At 36.7% G+C, this 21287-nt stretch overlaps 1 protein-coding gene across 18 annotated transcripts in view; it reads left to right on the top strand.

Moving 5' to 3' along the window:
* SLC8A1 (solute carrier family 8 member A1) overlaps nucleotides 1-20909 on the top strand; it is a 404614-nt gene extending 383705 nt beyond the window's left edge. For all 18 annotated transcript variants that reach the window (XM_008980782.5, XM_008980783.5, XM_035272720.3 and 15 more), the window contains one exon: nucleotides 2558-20909. In XM_008980782.5, the coding sequence (XP_008979030.1) occupies nucleotides 2558-2934 (377 nt within the window). In that variant the 3' untranslated portion in view covers nucleotides 2935-20909. The remainder of the gene's footprint in view (nucleotides 1-2557) is intronic.
* The last annotated feature ends 378 nt before the right edge of the window (nucleotides 20910-21287 follow it).

Here is a 21287-nt window from a genome sequence, read left to right on the forward strand (position 1 = left end):
ATAGCTGACTGGGCTGCATGAATGTGTGATCATGAATGCGCATAGCAGCACAAATCCAGGAGTCTGGATTCACAAACTGCCCATAAGTTCTTCAGTCTTTGTTCTCCTGATACAGGAAACAGCATTTGGTAAGAACCTACTTCAAAGTTTCTGAGTGCAAGGAACAGGGCCGCCTGAAATGAACTAAGAGGAAAGAAAAACTTCAGTCTTTTCAGGCTTCCCAGATGGGCTCTGAAATCAGACTTTGGTTTAAAAATTCACATTCTGCAGACTAAGACCCTATCCAAGAGGCATAATACCACAATGTCTCCGTTTCCCATATCATGAAAGGGGAATAATGACATCTAGCCCATAATGCTTGCGAGAGGTTTGAATCAGAAGATACATGTCGCCTGTGTAGCATAGTGCCTGGCATGGAATAAGCAGTATTTGCCTACTTCTTTAATTATGAAATAATAATCAAATCTGTTTTCCATCACAGGCAGAGGGCAGAATCAATGAGGCAGGCCTTCAGAGTCGACTAACTCCCTTTCAGAGAGAATGTGATACTGCAGATCCAGTAGCCTTTGAGTAGTCTAAAAAACCTTATTAGCCACTATAAAGCAGGTGAACCCATGGGCTCATATAAACTTCCATGCTGTACGTTTCTTCCCCACTGGACATTTACTGAGGAAGGATGGTGGCAATAGCATAGCAACAGAGAGAAGAGACTAGTCCAGGCATCGTACAACTACATACATTATCAGAGCATATCCGGGACCTCAGAAGAACCAGAGCTGATAACAAAACACCTCGTAGTCATTTAATGTTTACTCTTACTGGCTTTGAAAATAAGTTCAATTTGACAATTATTAATATCTGCTATTAACCTATTGTGCAAGGTAGCTAGAAGGGTTCGTTTTTTGGGTTTTTTTTTTTTTTTTTTTTTTTTTGAGATGGAGTCTCCCTTTGTTGCCCAGGCTGAAGTGCAGTGGCATGATTTCGGCTCATTTCAAACTCCACCTCCCGTGATCAAGGAATTCTCATGCCTCAGTCTCCCAAGAAGCTGAGATTGCAGGTGCTCACCACCATGCCTGGCTAATTTCGTGTGTGTATTTTTAGTATAGAGATGAGGTTTCACCATGTTGGCCAGGCTGGTCTCAAACTCCTGACGTCAAGTGATCTGCCCACCTTGGCCTCCTAAAGTGCTGGGATTATAGGTGTGAGCCGCTGTGCCCAGCCAGGATATTGATGTCAGTAACTAGGCATCATATAGACAAGAAATTTAATATGTAGCAAAATCTGCTTACATGCTTCTTAATACAGTAAGCTATTTCAGATTCCACTCCAACTTTTAAACTCATCTAGCCTGCTTGGTTTATGTTGTGTTTCCAAAACAACAAAAAGAGCCTCTCCTACTTTGTGCCAAAAAGTATGAAAAGCATTTTATTTACACGCAATATTTCAGCTTAATAACAGCACTCTGAAGTGAGCAGCACTATCCCCATTTAACAGATTAGTAAATTGAGGCCCAGGGAAGTTAGGTAATCTTCTGGAGGTACGTAGTCAGCTGTGAAGGCAGAATCTGAAGTCTCCTGGTTCCAATTTGCTCTAATCCCCTGTGTTCTTCTCATCAAGAAGTGTAAGTCACTATTGTTCAACCTTCTGTAGTGGACCAAGATTTTTGTATCATCAGAAAAAGATACACTCAGGATTATTAGTAAATAAGGGCTTTGAAAATGGTCATTGATGTCCACAGCACAGTGAAGGTAAAAGAGCAGAGTGAGAAAGGATTAGCCTTGAAGACATGAGGCGGCAGCTGTAACCTTAACTTGTTTTTTCCTAGTTGTGATGTTGCATCCACTACTTGTCATCTCTAAGCCTCCTTCCCTCGCCTCATAAAATTACCATCACAATCAATGCAGTAATACAGCTGAATCTGCTTTCTTAGTCGTTCAGATCTAAGCAAAGGTCAGCTATGCTATTATAGTTCAGTTCTTTTCAATTCCACTATTGGCCTGCTCTTGAATCTTGAAAAATTTCCCCTGACATCTTCACTTTCTCATCTATAAACCAGAGCTGCTGATACAGCATCTTTTAGTAAGACCCTCCAGCAGCTGCTTCCAAACTTTAGTGACCTAGAATCTTTTAGGATACAGTTAAATCAATTCCTGGGCCGCTGTCATTATGACCAGCACAGCTACATAGCACCTTGCAATACTCACTCCTTAAAAGAACCTCACTTGATTCTGATGTAGGTGAGATGTGACTACTTTCTAAAAAAAATGCTGCCCTGCAAACTCAATATTACAAAGAACTGCAATATCTGTGGATACAGAACTTGACCAATATCACTTTGTCAGTCCATAACACAGCCAGCACTGAACACTTGCCTCCCAATATCTAGATCCTGTTCTTTCGATCCCATGAATCTGATTCAAAGGAACATCAAAGCCAGTTCTTGGTCACTGGGTTTATATCAAGGGTTGGATCCTAGAGCACACAGCTGAAGCTTGCAGCACTCTAAAGACATCTCTGAAAGGTTGAGTGTCATTGACTTTCTCTTCTTCCTCTGCAGACACATTTGCCAGCAAAGTGGCAGCCACCCAGGACCAGTATGCAGACGCCTCCATAGGTAACGTCACGGGCAGCAACGCGGTGAACGTCTTCCTGGGAATCGGTGTGGCCTGGTCCATCGCCGCCATCTACCACGCAGCCAATGGGGAACAGTTCAAAGTGTCCCCTGGCACGCTAGCTTTCTCTGTCACTCTCTTCACCATTTTTGCTTTCATCAATGTGGGGGTGCTGCTGTACCGGCGGAGGCCAGAAATCGGAGGTGAGCTGGGTGGGCCCCGGACTGCCAAGCTCCTCACATCCTGCCTCTTTGTGCTCCTATGGCTCTTGTACATTTTCTTCTCCTCCCTGGAGGCCTACTGCCACATAAAAGGCTTCTAAAGGAACTATCAGATATAGTAAATTTATATATATATACATATATATATATATAAAATTATGTATAACGAACAGAGGAAACTGACATTTGTCATGTTCACTTACCTGCTGATGGAATCCAGCTTCAAGAGCATAACTCTCTGTACTAGGGCCGAAGTCAAAAACGATCACCTCCCATTCCCAGGGGCATCATCATGTTGAACGAGGCACGGAGGCAGGGCCATCTTTGCAGCTCGGTCTAGAAGGGCTGCACTCTTTCCAGGTTCATATATCCTTAAGGCTTTGATTTGTTTTCTTAATTTTGATTTTGTTTTCAGAGGGGCTGGGGAGGTAGTTGATGTTTGGCTTTGTTTTTGTTATTTTGTTGTGTTTTGTTTTGTTGGGAGGGTCAGGGTTGTTGCTTTTCTTTGTGGGAAGTGAAACCATCCAAATGTAATTGGGTTTTTGGTCAAAATCTAAATCACTGAGATTCCCCCTCACCTCCCCCAACCACTTTAAAAATTATTTTGGATTAAGAAAAAATCTGGGCATGGAAGAAGAAAGAAGCATGTCTTCATTGTATTACCAAAGTTCATGCTTATCTCCAGAATGTGAGCAGAGGTGAAGCTGCCTCCAAGAAGAAGCATGAGAGTGGAATGGAGCCAGGAAATCTGATGTTTTTAGATGTAGTCTGACATTTAAGGATGTGATGCCTGGCACTCTTGTTTAACAGGTACAAGGAAAATGTGCCTAGATTCCCAGGAACATGCAAAATGCTTTCTTTCTCATCTGTTTAGCTCTGGACTGTGATTAGCAAGGCCCTTCTTCTAGCATCCAGCCCAGCTAAGCCCCCAGGTGCCCCATCCCCTACCTGTTCCTCCTGTCCACCTGCTATCCCCTATGCAAACAGGAACAATAACCCCATTCGAAACCACATCATCCTTCTTCATTTCCATTAAAACATGTCCCAGTCCCATGTTGGTGTTGCTTGGGATTGTCTGTCAGTTTTATTTTCAAAAGCATCCATGGCTTGCACCATCCTGTTCCAGTCATGACTGAACATTTGCTCCTTCTTCATGTGCCTGTTCGGAAATGTTGTTGTGATACCTGTTACACAGTGCATGGATGAAAAACAAATAAAACCAAGCGTATCTGTATATAGTAGAGTACATACTGTTCTCCCATTCGGCAACGTTGATTGGACATTGAAGACATAAGTGAGTTTTCTTTTCACCTGAGTTGCTACTTTTGAGTTGTTATTGAGTTTGATTAATTACTAGGGATAAAAGGAGAAAGTGGCTTATTGTTCAAGGTTCTGCACATTCATTTCTAAGAAGCAATAACTGTCATGTGGGGTGAAGTTAAAATTATTGAGAGGATAGCAGGCAAACTTCAAAGGTCTTGGTGGAAAATTAGCCATTTGGAACACATCAGAGGCCTCTAAAAAGCACTCATTCATTCAGGAAGGCCAAGGAGAAAGGCCTTATAGAGATGTGGATATGTTGCATGTGCCTAGGCTTTCAGAGCCACCCTTTCCACAGCACCCCTCCCTGCAAAGTATTTATTTAACATCTGCACTGTCCAACCAAGATGGGATAGTGCTGGTTTGTTCATTTTATTTTTTTACGTAAAAAGTTATTTTGAGCCCTGTGTCTTTCACTGTCCCATCTAGTTCCCTCTGATTATATTAGTAGTTCCTGAATAAGAAAGAAGCCAGGGTGACCAATGGGCTTTTAAAAGTGTGTCTCCTTTACTCACGATGAACGAGAAGGCAATTAAATAAGAGTAGTACCTCCCAGGAGGATTAGACTGGGATGCTTTTAACCCTTTAAAAAGAATCGCTGTTTCTCTTTCAAGATACCAAAGAACATGGATAAAACCAATATTCCCAAGTAGTGAGTCCACTAATGAGAAAAAGATATAATGCCTTTGGTCATCTCTCGGAGACTTCTGTGTCTACAAGGAATCCCAGGCTGGAGACATCCCCAGCCCTCTTAATACTTAATAAATTAAAGCTGTTGAGACATTTTTTCTTCTTTCACTCAGTAACCATGATTCTTCATCATTTAATAGACATTTGGTGACTGAATGAGTAATTAAATGCTCGTTACCCACTCACTGTGCCAGGTAGTATGATACTTTCTGGGGACTACACCATGAACAAAACAGTCTAGATCCCTGCCCTCAGAAGGTTTACAGTGAATGTGATTACTATTTTCATGAGTAAAAGTGAAGAAAGCCATATGGAAAGATTTTTATCTCGCAAGAAAGAAACAAAAACAATTATGAAACTCTTTTAACATAAACACACTGAAACGTTATGAAAGCAATTTTCTAAATTGTATTTATACCCAAGATTTTCTTTAAGAGAGCATAAAATGTAAGTTTGGAAAAGCACCCCCTTTATCCTTGACCAACTTGCAGATATGTACATATCTCCATTTGAAACCGACAAGGGCAATCATGTTGGTGATCCAGGTCACTGAGACCCAATTTAGCCCATCTTACATCTTTGTTGGCAGTAATACTCTTCTGGGGCCCACACCTTTACGATTCTTTATCTGTCATTCTAAACCATCCTTCCCATCCTTTTTTTATTTTTGAAATTTGCTAAATGGAAAGCTAATCTAGAAGCACCAAGTAAATATATTCAAGGAATGTAAGTTGTTTGAACATTAGAAAGACTTTTGCACTCATTTTTTACCTGTATTAGGAATGTCAATAATCCTGTAGCAAATTTTCACAGAGAACTTGAGGAAATTCTGGCATTGGTCAATTTCCATTTGAAAGCTATTTGGTTTGTTTGCTTTTTAAATTTTTATATTCTAGGAAACTATGATTCTGGTTGTTCCAGATTGTTATTATTATGGTTGTGTAAAATTTTATTTTGATTATTTTATTTTGTGTGTATTGTGCACAGCTTTAGGGGGGAAAGTGCACTAATTGTGCTGTTCCTTATAAATGGTACACATTACTGACACAGACAAATAAAGTTTCTAATTGTTTCTGATTTCATCACTAGTGATACAGCATATTCTGTACGGAATGTTTTCTGTCTTCTCATTGCCATTTACTTCATTTTTTGTTTTCATGTTTTGAAGAAATAAAAACCAAAATGTTATTATTGTGAAATTGGTATCATCATCCAAAGAAAGAAAGCAGACACCAAGCATTCAAAGTCCTGCGGACATCAACCCTTCGATCATGCAATGGTCTCTTTTTAATGTCCCAAGAGAACAGTGTCAGAATATTTGTCTGTCCGACAGTGCTGAGATAAATGTTAGACATTCCTTCATTTCACTAATTTTTTTACATTGTTTAGTAAAACTCTAAGTACATCCTCTCCTGCATCCAAGATCATGAGCCCATAAACAGTTACAAGTTACACAACTTTTTAGCATGCAGAGTATTGCATCAAATCAGCCAATCCCAAAATCGATGATAGTAGAGTTCCTTCCTAAAGGGATGCTTAAGTAAATTGTTCTTTTAGTTTCATGTATTATATTCCTCTTGATTTGCAGTAGAACTTCTGGCTTGCATTAATAATTTGTCTAAATATATGTTATTGACTTTGTGTGTCATACAGTCAAAATAGTACAGAAGGAAGTGACATCAGAAGTGGAGTCAGTATTTGTGGGGAAAAATACTGACTATTCTAAGATTTGTGTACTTATTTGAAATTGACGTTAATATTAGTGGACTTAGTTCTTACTATAATAGAGTCTGTCCACACATGTGAGTAAATGTTACTTTATTCATCTGATCATCTTAAAAATTTTTTTAGAATTCCTCATTATATTCTATGGTCATATGTGGTACACTTTCATGTATGAATGAAGGCATTATTTAAATATTTTATAGTATCAAACTATCAATATGTCTCCTGAGTACCAGCCATTGGTTTAACACAAAACGAGCAGCCAACATCTATTTCTTTAAACAGCAAAAAGAGTAATTCAATGACCAGAGTTCCTTGACCATCTAACAACCTTTCAGAAAAATTCTGTGGCCCAATAATTTTCTATTTCTTATAAGCACATTTTAATGTGTTCTAATTTTGTAATTTCATCCTTCAACTAGTGTGGATTTTTAAAAATTTTGCTTTTTGTGGTTCATAGCCTAACAGCACTAATTTTTTGTTGCTTTTTGAATATAAAATTAAGTTATAAAATATTCTGTTTTAGAAACCCTGAAGATTCTGATGCATGCCTTTCCCCTATAGCCTCACTGTTAATGAAAGCTCACCACATTCATTGATGATTCCACAGCAAAAGGTCCCTGATCCTAACCTGTCAAAATAAAGTGAGACTGACATACATCTGATAACTTTGTGGAAGCAATTAGAAATTTTGTCCGGTAGATGATGATGATGCCCTCCATCCTCTAATTGTGGCAAAACTTTTCCTTCTCAAGAATATAAATCAATCCCTTTAAGACTTTTAATATTTCTGGGCTTCGGATATGGAGTCTCTCTGTTGATTCTGACTTTCTATGATTTTGATAGTTGCATCCAGAGCAAGTTCTGAGCATAGTTTGATACCTTCAAGAACATTTGGCCATTTTATGATTGAAAACATGTAATATTGGATCTCACCCTGACTTACAACTGGCAGTCGGCTTTTACCATAGCAATCGCTTCGCATGGCCAAGGCAGTTGGTAAAACTGAGCAAAGTTAAATGTGAATTCTAAATAAATTGGTGAGTGTATTATGCAGAAGATACAGAATCCTATTTCAGAAAAAGAAACATGTTTTATAAGTAGATTCCTTAGATTTTGTTCAGATCTACCTATACAGTTTTGCTAATAGAATGCAGTTCTGCTATTCCTTTCTACCATTATGTACTTACCACTTCTAACCATCTCATTGTCTTCCCATCATGCACTACATTTCAAAATGTTGGGCAGTCCTGATGGTATTACACCCTCAAGGACAGCATGGGAATGGTAAACAGTTGAAATAGATATTTCATATGGGGAGGCTAATTAGGCCATGATTAATCATCTCTCAAAGCAGAGACTGTCTTATCTATAGAAGGAGCAACCACTGAGAGGTGGAACTCCCAAAGGAAAGAGCACTGCAGGTTTCCAGCTCCCGAGAAATGGTAAGTATTTCACTTTCTTAGATTTTTTCCCTGCCTGTCAAGATGTCCACATGCACTCAGAGGCTGTCCACATTTTCAGTTTTCTCAAAGGTTCTCTGATTTAATCTTGTAAGAAACATTTACATCAGTGGTTATATAAATTATTATTTATTTATTTTTAGGGAAGAGCATTAATTTGTAACTTCAAAAAGCAACATGACTTAGTAGTTAAAATTATGATCCATATTTTTTCAAGAAGACTTGCTTGCCCAAAATCGTCTGGTCTATCTGCTATCAATGTAGTCATTCATAGCTGCTTCGTTAGTTCACATGTTTTAGGATCATGCTTCCCTATCCTTTTTCAAAGAGTTGGAGAGTTTTCCCATTGGAAATGTGCCATCTTCATCTTTCCTTTCCCTAATTTCAGCTTCGTTAGTTCACATTTTTTAAGATCATGCTTCTCGATCCTTTTTCAAAGAGTCGGAGAGTTTTCCCATTGGAAATGTGCAATCTTCATCTTTCCTTTCCCTAATTTCAGCTTCGTTAGTTCACATTTTTTAGGATCATGCTTCCCTATCCTTTTTCAAAGAGTCGGAGAGTTTTCCCATTGGAAATGTGCAATCTTCATCTTTCCTTTCCCTAATTTCAGCTTCGTTAGTTCACATTTTTTAGGATCATGCTTCTCGATCCTTTTTCAAAGAGTCAGAGAGTTTTCCCATTGGAAATGTGCAATCTTCATCTTTCCTTTCCCTAATTTCAGCTTCGTTAGTTCACATTTTTTAGGATCATGCTTCCCTATCCTTTTTCAAAGAGTTAGAGAGGTTTCCCATTGGGAATGTACAATCTTCATCTTTCCTTTCCCTAATTTCAGCCTTTGCAGTTTTTCAATGGCTACTTCCATTACATTTAATTACCCTTAGTGATGCTCACTATTACCTCTTAGCAATAGGGAAAAGGCTTATGCTAAAAAAATGATTGCTCAAAGCATGTTTTTCTGAAAGTTAATTAATCATAAGAGAAATAAATTAATCATAAGAGAAATAAAATATGATTACATTCCGCCTAGAAAACTCACTAGAACATAGTATGGTATCTTTATGAATGTGTGGGACAGATTATACGCTACAGTTACACACTAGTGTTGTTGATTTTATACCTTTTGAATCATATTGATGATGCTTCAGTGCCCATCTATATAGCCTTTTATTCTCTCAATATATGTAGGTGTGGATTGAGAATGAAGCCCAACATTTACATCCCCAGTGCTCATGAGAGTTTCTACAAAGCTGGAGTATGTCAGCATAGAAAAACATAATATATAGCTTCCATGCCTCTAAGAAATATAAGTGGGTCAAGTGCTTCTCTGTGGGTATTTTTCTGATATGCAACTGGTAGAAAAGTTCACGTTAACAGTCAAACACACCAAGAAAGAAATTAGCTAACTTCAACGTTAGTCTATTTTGACAGCTAATACATAGCCCATGTTGACTGTAAAGACAGATATACCTAGTTAAATCCAAGACTTTACTCGGGGAAAGGGGAATAAATTAACTAGAATTATACAACCCTGCATACTGGAAATTGTTTATTCACCTAGAAGAATCGTCCAGAGATTTTTCAGAGACATTTCCTTACACACCCAACATGCTTTTAATTTACACAACTTTTTATTAGACCCCTTGAAGCCACATAGTAAGACAAGAGATGAATAATTGGAGGAGAACTTTTGGCCCTCTCTCTACTGTGAAGATCAGATGCCTGACTCTAATTCCTGTGCTTTGTAAATGGAAAGAACTGTTCAATTAAATAACCAACTATGTAACCACTTTTTGAAATAATTCCACCCAAAAAGCAAAGAGTGAACTAAATTGTACAAATATTGAACATAAAAGTGATATGATCCAGATGGCTAGTTTCAAGAAAAATAATATTCTCTGCAGATATCTTTCTCTCCCTTCCTGTACTCATCCTAATGTTAAACTTTGAGAAATACTCCAAGGAAGAAATCTTGAAAGATTGTACATTCAAATCATGCTCATATAATTAAATAATAAGGCATTTTGGGTGAGAGTTATCTGTGTTGTTGATAAGAACATACTTAAAAATAAGAGAATTGGCACAAAAATGTGTTAACTAGGATATTATTACAAATTGTCCTAAGATATTTGAAAGTTATTATATTTAAGTGAAATAAATCCCAGTTTCCAGAAACAACAGTACAATTTAAATTTATATTCTCAGGTTTTATATGAATATCAAAGTTGGGCATACATAACTTTTGATTTTGGCAACCAAAGAAAAGTATGTTTTGGCACATGTTTCCAAATTATTGAGTAGAATACAATGGACCTATATAGGTATCTCATAAAAATTGCCTTCAATAAATTTCTTTTCTTTTTTTAAGTCATTTAGTTTGTAAATTTTATGACTTGACAGTTTAGCAATGTTATTTATAAAAGGCTGATTCCATTTTCATGTTGGTTTTACATTTCAGATTTTTCATATTTAAATAATGGATACATTAGTTACGATACTGAGCTGGAGTCTAGCCCAAATAAACCACAAGGCTCAGACAGATCTATCAGTAGTTAGAAAGCTTCTGAAACACTGGCTTTTTAATGCACAGCAAATACTAGTGTTGTTTTCAATATTCTTTTTTTCTACCAAAAGTTTACATTGCAAGTGGTACAAAAATTTTTTTAAAGATTTATAATGATGGTTAGAAAACTGTTTCTATGAGAATCAGATATTGTTTCAGCACTGGATCCCCTCTATCCCATCTCTTGCTAGAGTATATGGCACAGAGACACAGATGTAAAAATAGGTGATCTCTGTAAACTTGAGCTGCATTTTCGTATGTCTACGATTGTCCTAAAAGCTCCTATCAGGTTAGTGATAGCTTCTGAAAGAGTTGGAGAGGCATGGAAGGAAGCATACTCCTGATTTCCCCACTTTTAGCTAAAGATACAAAGTCAAAGGTGTTTTAACAGGGCTTAGAATAATACTAATTCTTTTACAATACAAAGAGAAGTACATTTCTTTGAAAAAATTATTTTCCTTTCTTTTTTAGCAGGCATTACTGACAAAAAAAAATATTTAGGGCCAATTAGTTTATTTCTGACTTTTAATTGCCCCTCGGCCTTTTGGGGAATGTTGAAAAATCTCTTGAAAAAAATATCCTGGTCAAGGTCAAACCCTGGGGGATTAAAAACATGAGATCCCTCCAAACATAGCACTGAGCAGACAGGTTCCCATGCCTACTATTTATCGGCATTTTCTAAACATGTGTTTTGGTGTGCTGGGAGCAGAGGAGTAGGAGACCCACCCAGCCCTGCCACAGATACCGGGACATCTTTGACCACATGCATCCTCTGCCATCCACAGTTTAGCTTAGTTGTTCTCAGCTGAACTAACCTCCAATTTTCATATACACTGATCATCTTGTCTCTAGCATTTTCCCTCCAAGGTCCTGCTAACAGGCAAACTGGCCCTTTCCAACAGTTGGTACCTGAGATTTCTCAAAGCACTCCTGTCAGAGTAAGGAATGAGATTGCAGAAGGGGCAGTAATGTCAATGCCAAGTTATTGGAAACTACTTAACCAGCGACTCCATCATATATTGGAGCCTGTCTAGGAAACTTACCCTTGGAAACAGTGGAAATACTTTGTTTTATTTCTATTTGATCAACAGAACTTTTGTAGCATTGACTCTTAGCAACGGATAACATCATATTATAATAGAAAGTTATTTTTCACTACAACTGCTATTGTTACATTTAGAAGAAAATATTGTCTTTGCAATTTCAGTCCAAAACTCTAAGGAGAACAAGGATTTTATTGCCATCGGTACTCCTATAAGAAATTTGACAGTCCAGATCTTATTTGAGACAGATAAGGCTATGATAAATGTATATATGAGGCTTAAAATATTCTTGATATTCTCAGGTTGTTCTCAAAAATTCTGAATAGTTTTAGTATTTTTTTAAATGAGAACTTTTCTTATCAAAAAGTATTGAAAATTTTTCCAGTAACTGGTTGTTAAATAAGTCTAGCACCCAAAGAAGCTGTGAGCAGTCGGCTCTATCAGTGACTCTTCTTCTATGAGCTCTTTCCAGACTGGTCTCAAACGTCTGACCTCAGGTGATCTACCCATGTTGGCTTTCCAAAGTGCTGGGATTATAGGCATGAGCCACTTCACCCAGACTGGTAGTTCAAACTTTTAATCCCTAGACACATTCTTCAGAGACAACTGTAGAAAAGTAAGAAACCAAACCAACAACAACAAAAAACTCTCCTTTCCAGAGAAAAGTCAAAAGGAAAAAATTTGCCATCCTTTAAAATACACTAAATTTGTTTATCATCTTTAAAATTTGGACTGAATATTTAAACTTTAAACACAAAGCAAAGGGAGATGCTCTTAAATGTCAAATCTGAAGCAAAGACTGCATTTTTACAAAGCTATCCAAAGAATGAGACATGGGATTCATCAACACATCAGTGCCCAACCACCACCTTTTCTGCCTCATTCACACAGTATTGACAAGCGAATAAGCAGCTGGGCAGGGGAAACTGATAACTGTTAATGTCATAATCACATCACCACCAGATTACTAGATGGGGTCAGGAAGGAGGCAAAGTGGGTGGGACCCATCCCAGGACTGGGGCCATATCACAACCTCACTTCAAACCCTTGTCAAATACAGTTAATGAATTTAGAACAATACCAGAAGTATTTTTTTTTCACTTGATGTAAATATTACCAACAGTGACTCCTTTAAGCTATGAACCAGTCAAGGCTTGTTTGACAAGCCTTTCCAGATTCATGCAGTTCTATCACATGCTTGTGGCCTGTTTGAGAGTGAACCTATTATTTCAAGCTTGTTGTCATGACCAATTTTTACAAAACTAAAAGGAGCACAGTGAGGTGGATTTGAGCTAGTGATGAGGTGTCTACACTTGCATTCTTTCCTTCCAAGACAATATTCTGATGCTCCAACTCTAGAAGTCATGTCATTAGTAAAATGAAAATAATAATTGCTTAATTGTTCTTTAGAATTAATTCATACTTCAGAGCCTGAAGCCTCCACTACTCAACATCAGATCCATGGATAGTATTATTATACCTTTACCTAAAGACTGGATTCTTTTGTAAATAAAATCAGAATGGATCTAAGTCCCTTTAAAGCAACTAATAAGATATTTAATAACATTTTAAAACGATGAAAAAGTAAGGATGATTTTGCAAGAGGCTGCTGGGTTACAGAGGAGGGCAGAGCTTTTTTAAAACTCTCTTGATATTTTGCTCTTCCTGGTAAGTTTTTATCTGTCTTGGCTCCCAGTAGAATATTCCCCATACACATTTTGTGGGAGGATACTGACATAGCTCTATACTCTGCCTTTTATTTTCTAATTCTCCTTGGAGGATTAGAACAACCACTCCAGAGCTTGTAATCGAGAGGAAAAAAGAAAACTGGCAGATGCCTCATTGATTGATCCAGAAGTTTTGTACAAAAGCACACACCATTGTGATTGTCTCTATATTAGCATTGTATTCACCAGACAGCTTAAGGTGACTGAAGCCAGAAAAATATCAAGTGGACAATTACCTAAGAAAAAAGAATAAAAAAGAAATTAAACCAAAAAAAAAAGGAAAAAATTGTTCAGTTTACCAAGTGTGTCTTCCAGGATTATAAGGTTCACAAACTACAGTCAAGAGAGTGAAACAATTTTAAAATCAAAAGTTAGTGCCTTTGATATTTCTCCAGACATAAAATTTCATAAACCTCAAGCATTTATTTTGTGTGAAGTATATTAGGTACCCTAAGATGGTATAAAGAATTCAAAAAATAGTAATTTCAGAAAATTAACACTAGTCTCTGATTTAGTCAGGAGGAGTCCAATTATGGCATCCTAATTAAATTAACCTTCCATTTTGGTCTACAGACATTTTATCAATTTGAGACTGCTTAATGGGGCCATTTTGATACCTATCAGGAAACTTTCCTCTAATAGATATAGAAATATTAATTTTCTTAATTTCACATTCTGTCTTCCACTAATAAGATAAATGGATTCAGACCCAACATACACATCCAGAGACTACCATGAGCCAAGACCTGTGTAAGTTTGATATATGGTCTTTTATTCAATATTTCAATTTGGGATAATCTTACTACGAAGATCATTTGCCTCACCATTGCTGATTTTTTTTTCATTGGTGCTGAATACTAATTCATCAATGGATTTTCCTGTTCCTCTTTCAGACTTTGAGGCATGTGGTTCTATTTCAGTGAGTTACAACTCTAGCTCTCGTCTTTTAACAGCAAACTAGAGAAGATCTCTCTTCCCATCTCTAAGTACACAGTGTTCTCTTCATTTTAACATCAAAACGTCACCAGAGAGAAGAACCAAAGGCTCTTCTCTTTGGAAAAGGAATCTTTATTTGTTTCAGAGAGTGATGAATCTTCAGATCGCTCTGGACTTAATTTTCCTCATCATTAAATGAAAGGACTTTAGCTTGATTTTCCGAAACACATAAAGCTAAGCCCTGTATGATCAGTGTTTCCCTGTTATCATCCACTTATGCATATGGGTTGAAGGTGCTTTAAGTTGTGAACAAGCTGCTGCCCATATTTGATCACCAATGCACTTGTCAAGCTCAAGTAACCACATGAAGCCCAATAGAAATATAAGCATTTATTTTGAAATAATTTGGGGAAAAAGTCTCCCTTCCCTGAGAGGAATGAGAAGTTTCTCCCTTTTCAAGAAGTGTATGGTAGAAAATGTAATGAGACTGGAATGGATTTCAAGTCAGTGCCCTTTTTAAGGCTGAATCTGTTATTTTAAATGGAAACTTTAGGTTCATATAATTCTCATAGCAATTCCACTTTTATTTTTTATTCGTTTTGCATCATCTCTCAGGAAAAAGAAACTAACCAGTCATTTTTTACTAAAGTATGTGAATTACAAACAGAATGAGCAATGACCAGGCAGGAAGATACTTAAAAGTACAATTATTCTAAAGGAAGATGAGAAAGAAAAAATCATCTGCTACAGATTCAACTGTTTTAAATGCCTCCCTTGTCATGGAGAAAATGACTGCTCAAAAGGATTTCACAAAAGACTCAAATCTCACCGTTAGCAATCAACTGGTCAGCCACAGCTCAAATGCCTCATTAGCAAAATGAAATTGCACACAGACAAAATATAGCAAGAGAATGTAGACATTTCCATGGGGGGAAGAAAAGCACCCATAGTGAACTCTGCCTGTATAAACAAAGAATGTTTTAGTGGAATAAATGTAAGCTTTCTCTTGAAGGAATCCCAGTTAGAATGTCATTGGAAATGGCAAAACTATTTCAGCATCACAGCGGTAATATATTGCAACGTTATTACCACTGAGGCACAAAGCTAAATTTGTTAGGGGAAAAGGTAAACAAAAATTACTGACATTGCAACAGATAAAGTGACCTTGTGAGACTCATATCAAGAGAGAAAATTAAAATAGCTAATATTTCTGTTATAATTTCAGTAATTACTTAGACTTCTGTTAACGAATAAAATTCCTTTTCCTTCTCTCATTATGAATTTCTATGTAGAGCTGCTATTTTGTTGCAGTCAGCATTGTATTTTCATATTTTAATAAATCCCTCACATTGAATTTGCCCCCCATTTCAGATTTGATTAGGAAATACTAAATTGAAAAAGTGGGTTTTCCCATCTTTTAAAAACAAATATGCACCATAAGCATTTTCTACTGATGTCTGCCTTAAGCAATCTTGGCAGAGCTGTCAATGAGTGGCAGGTGCTTGTTTAAGAAAGAGAATCTGTGAATAGATTTAGACTTTCTTCCTCATAGGCAGCTGCTCATTCACACACACCTCTTCTTCCTCAATTTCTTGCACCAATCCTGCCTCTTGAATTGACCCACATTCACCTAGCAGTCGAACCAACTGCAGATTCTAATTACGGGTCCCAAAAGCTTGTTCAATTTAATGTTTCACCAACTGAATTTCACAGATTGCCCCTTGATGTTGCTTCCTTCTGTTCACTCTTTTATGTAAGTCCTTGCGTTTGATATACTTTAAAAAGAATTTGGGAAAAAACCAAGTAGCAAACCCTTGTTTACGTTCAGTCAAGCAATTGTGAACGAATTTAGCTGTTATGGTAATAATCCTGAGGTGATAGAAAAAATATCACCTAAGTGACAAGAGATCATTTTAACGCTATTACCAAAATAGTGTTCTACACATAGAGGCCATAGAATTTTCTACAAATACACTTGTAGACACTCATACTTTGAATCATGTTTTACTTACAGGTTTGCTCTATATACTGACAAACTTCTGAACCCGAAGATTCTCTATAATTAAACTAGCACAAATACAGTCTGTCCCTTACCTACATTATTAGAATGTCTAAGGAAAACAATCTAATATTGACCTTCACATCCCACATGGAAAAGCTTTGTCCTAAGAGTGCAAATAGGATGATTAAAAATTAGCAACTTTGGTGAGCCTTAAAGTTTGGTCCCCAAACAAGCAACATCAACAACTGGAAATTTGTTAGACACACAAATTATCCAGTCCCAACTGAGACCCCAGCCCAGATCTATGAATCAAAAATTCTGGAATGACCACAGCAATATGGGCTTTAATAAGTCCTTAGGATGATTCTGATGCATGCTTGCATTTGAGAATCATTGATCTATGACACAGTGTTCTTGGAGGCCAAGAATAAACAATGTCACCCATGTTTAATTATACTTTCCTTTAAGAAAAGGTTTAAAAGCTTAAAAGCTAGGTTCCTTATAGAGACAATTCATTCAAATACATGGGCAGATATGTTCACCATTCAAACTTAAAATATAATTTTAAGAGACATTAATCCTTATGTCTTTTTCTGGCACCACTGAGCTTCAGGCAGACTCTCCAATCAGAGAGATTTCTAATCAGCTTTTCTAGTTCTTTTAAAAACCCACAGCCGATCTACTTCACTTGACTTCCCTGGGGCCTAGAAAATGACCTTCGACATCTTTCTCTAATTGATTAGCTCTGGCTGATTTGCCTTGATGCTAAACCATTGTGTAACAATACTGAGTTATACTTCATGACACAGTCTACTGCTTTTGAAGAGTGCTGTGTGTGATTGACTGAGCGAAAAGAATTGCTGCTTATGAGTGAGTTTTAGTTTTAGAATTCATTTCCAAAGACTCACAAGGCTCAAGAAACTTAAAAACCACAGATAATGTAGACAGTAGTGTGAGTCCCCTGGAGGCTTCTTTCTCTAGAGTCTCTCATTTGAATTGGTGCAGAACTGAAGAAGTAGAGAGTCAGAAAGTGACTTTGCTTATAAAAAATGGCTTAGGAAAAGGAACATAAGATTGTGGGTTATATGTGTGTATGTGTGCGCACACATGTGTGTTTCCTTTATTCTAACCTGAAAATATCACATTGGTGGATACTTAAAATACTCATGCATTTTAATACAGAAAAGCAATTCAAAGTATGTCAAAAGGGGCTAGAAGTGTCAGCTTAACAATGATATTCTGGAGAAAAATGTTGTAACTGTCACTCCAGTCCTCCCTTAGGAGAAACCAAACTTGTCAGATATTTTGGAATGGCTGGTCTTTTTCAGGAATTAGAATAACTTAAGTATGATACTGTGTTCTATGTTCTTAAAAATCTGTGACCCTCTCCTGTTACTGGTCACAGCTTCATCATTTGAGTGTTCATTGTCTGTTGCTGATGGCATTTTTCTCATTGGCTCTTTTCCCCATTATCCCATTCCTTTCTCCCACACCTGATTACCAAATAGCTCCAACAAAATCAGTCACTCCTTCCTGTGTTGCCACCATTGTGTACATCTTCATTTGCACACCTATTTTTTAATCAGAGTTAAAGCTTCACTAAAAAGGTACTTCTTAGAACAATCACCCACTTCTGGCCACTTTGGTGATGGGAAATACATCTTTGCAGGGGAAGGCGCTGGATCAGACTGAGAGTGTTTCACTCAGACCATTTCAAACAATGCGGAGCCTTGACCTCATTCCCGACTTTTGCCATCCATAGTGACTGGTTTCTTGTTTTCTCTTTTTCTCTCCTTTTTTTTTAAATAGAAACTCTGAAGCCCAAGGCTAAATTACAGTGGGGGCTTGCCTTTGTCTATGGTCCATGGTTTGTGTATTGGCTCAAGTCTTGAAATCTTGAAACAAACCTAAATTAAAATTTTCTCTCGGCTTAAGAAAAAAAGTTACATATTGTCAAGACCCTTATATGTGTGGTACATTAAAAAGGTCTTGATATCAGAAGGTAACAAGAAGCTTTGCCTTTCAGTGTCATTTGTGGTGATTTTCGTAGGCCAGTGGTGCAATCCAACACTCTTCCAATAAGCCATAATACTAATTGTTGGCACAACTGTTATTACAACAGGACTTTCCTGGGTTCCATCTATTAATTTTTATAGATGGTAGGAAGCTCACACTGAGGAGACATTGGTAGCTTCCTGGACCAAAGCAAAGGAAGGAACTAGCATACTGTACTTACTACATATATGCACAGAACACTGGTCTGTGCCTCTGGGGTGTTCTCAGAGGGGCAGGCCAGAAGGGAGGATTCAGGTAGGAAACAAATGTAGGACTTCTCTTGCCTTTGATGGTTACTGATGGCAATTGTGTTTCCCACGTAATAACTTGGTGGATAATTTTGATAGTAAACTGAACTCATACCAAGCCGGCACAACAGGCAATCTATATATAAAGAAAAGGGTGGCATGTCATAATGCCAGAAAACTTTCTCGCTAAGAGGTGATCATGAATTTTCTATACAGGGCAAAAAAAAGAGAAGAACAGCCTATTCATATCCTGTATTCACAGTTTGAAGGACCCATCACAAATGACCTTCAAAGACAGACAGTGGGAGAGTAGAAGGGAGGCTAAAATGCAGAGAAAAAGATCTTACCTTGAAAAATAAAGTAAGAAATCCTAATATTCCCACAGTTGATTCTGAAGTTTATTCCCATGTCTACAGTTATTTTTAAATAACTTCAGTACATTTTGAAATTCCTTAGTGGTGGCATATCAGTAATACTTAACTGAATTCTTCTGTTTCTATTTTTTGCTGCCAATGAATGTAACCCCTACAACTTGCCATTTGAGTGCACGCGCACACTCGTACACACATATATATAATGGTATCTGCATCATATACTACTCATTTTGTGGGAAACACAATATATTATAATCAAAAAGATTCCAGCACATTCTTTCAGTGTGTTTCAGTGATAAAATTTTGTGGGGGAGTAAAGGTACATATACCCTCTTTGCTGACCATATTGTTGAAATTATGATCTTAAGCAACACTGTTAGAAATGCTTGCATAAAGTATCTTATCTAGTATTAATGAATCGATTCACTTTGAATTTAAAGTTCAAAAAGAATATGCACTAAATATTTTTATATCTGTGGTGTTTTCCTATTAACTGCTTTTAGTGAATGTGTGACCATTTACCTGATATCATTAAAAAGGAAAATGACCTAAATGAAAGGTTAAAAGTGGAGGAAGTTATTTATAGTCTTCTGCCAAAGACCATTGTTTAATGATCTGTAAAATGTAGATTATCTTCTTTTATTATGAATGTGATTGTAAGAAACACTCACCCCAACATTCTCTCTTTTGAAAATGAATATTTTGTATTTCTAAGGACCAAGGAAAATATTTTTTAAGCCAATGTAATAAACAAAAGCCTTGTAAATGAGAGGCACAATGACTTGGGTCAACTGCATAATGCTAGATTAGAATTCCAACATTTGATGATAAATTTATCAATCTTTCCTATAATTCTTGTACTGCACTAAATTACATTTTGGGAATTTCAGCTAATCCTTTCAAAAAGGCACCAACATTAATGACATAACAGATCTTGTCTAACATGAAAAGCATCAAAACATTCCCTTTCAAGCACTTTGAGTGGATGAAAATTGCCATCTAATTTTCCCACCTACCTAACCATTCCATGTAAGTTAACTTAGCAGTCTAACAATGTTGTACAGAAGGTTGACAGACTATGTGCACCAAGAATATTTAAGCTGTGCAGTTAGCAAGAACTAGCCATTTAAAAATATACTCAAATGTTTTGTAAATAAAATTTTTGATTCCTATAGTTTTGTTCAAACTGCTGTCTTTTAAAATAGATTTTATTTGAATTTTAAAAGTAGTCTGTTATAAATTAGATGTTACTTTGTTGACTCTGTGATTCAATGTACACTCAGCCATATTCCTGTGGGGAAATATCAGTCTTACTGACTTTCTTGGCATGAGCCAGAGATTCATAGTTTCCTTTAGGACTATAAGTATGAAGACAAAACACACCAAAATGAAATGCTAGTGAAGAAAGTAGAAACTTATTGTATAAAATGTATTTTTAAAATCTTAAGATATATGTGATTTACACTGCCTGTTAATCTAGTCTCTTTGTGATTAAAAAAATACATAATATTTGTTAAGACTCTGAAACACCAAATATTTGTGATGTTTGCATAGCACCATTGTTATATGTGATTTCAAAGGGTAAGCATCTCTGTTGTAATCATGTGAGCCCACAGAAGAATAAATTCCTGCTGTTATGTACAACCAACTCTCAGAATTCAAACTTCCTGCAGCTGCTGTATCACCAATAAATGAGAAATAATTGTGAAAAACAATTTTTAAAGAATTGAGTTTATGATCACTGTGCATTTTGTTAATGAATGATTTCAGAGTTTTATTTTTACCAGAAATGCTCTCAGCCAGTAAACACAACTGCTGATTTCAACCATACTATCATTGCAATGGTTTCTATATTCTTGATCTAACTACCAAAAACTGGAAGCTTGTGGCAAGGTGTGTCCTAACAAATGTACAATAAATGACTTTTCCTGCATGCTGCCTGAGATATGTTGTAATTTGAAATGTCTTATCAAAAAGTTATATATTTCATAACCCAAAATTGAACTGGCAATATTTTTCATGTGTTTAATTGATGGTATGTTAACATCAAAAGCAGAAGCACTGTTTGTCATACATGTATGTTATATGTGATGTTTAATCTTGTTAAACTGTAATCTGTGAAGTTTTCATTGCCTGAACTAGTCAATTCTGTATAAATCATTGTCTTAATTGTTTTCCTAACTTACCATATTTCCTAAGACTGAAATATAAATGTTTGTAAGTTAGCCATTCATACTGTATTGATCTTTATGTGACTTTAGTGTGACTCCATTAAACAAACCTAAACAAAGGAGAATCAAGGCTTTCCCTG

This window comes from Callithrix jacchus, chromosome 14 (genome assembly GCF_049354715.1).
Source record: "Callithrix jacchus isolate 240 chromosome 14, calJac240_pri, whole genome shotgun sequence".
Classification (NCBI taxonomy): domain Eukaryota; kingdom Metazoa; phylum Chordata; class Mammalia; order Primates; family Cebidae; genus Callithrix; species Callithrix jacchus.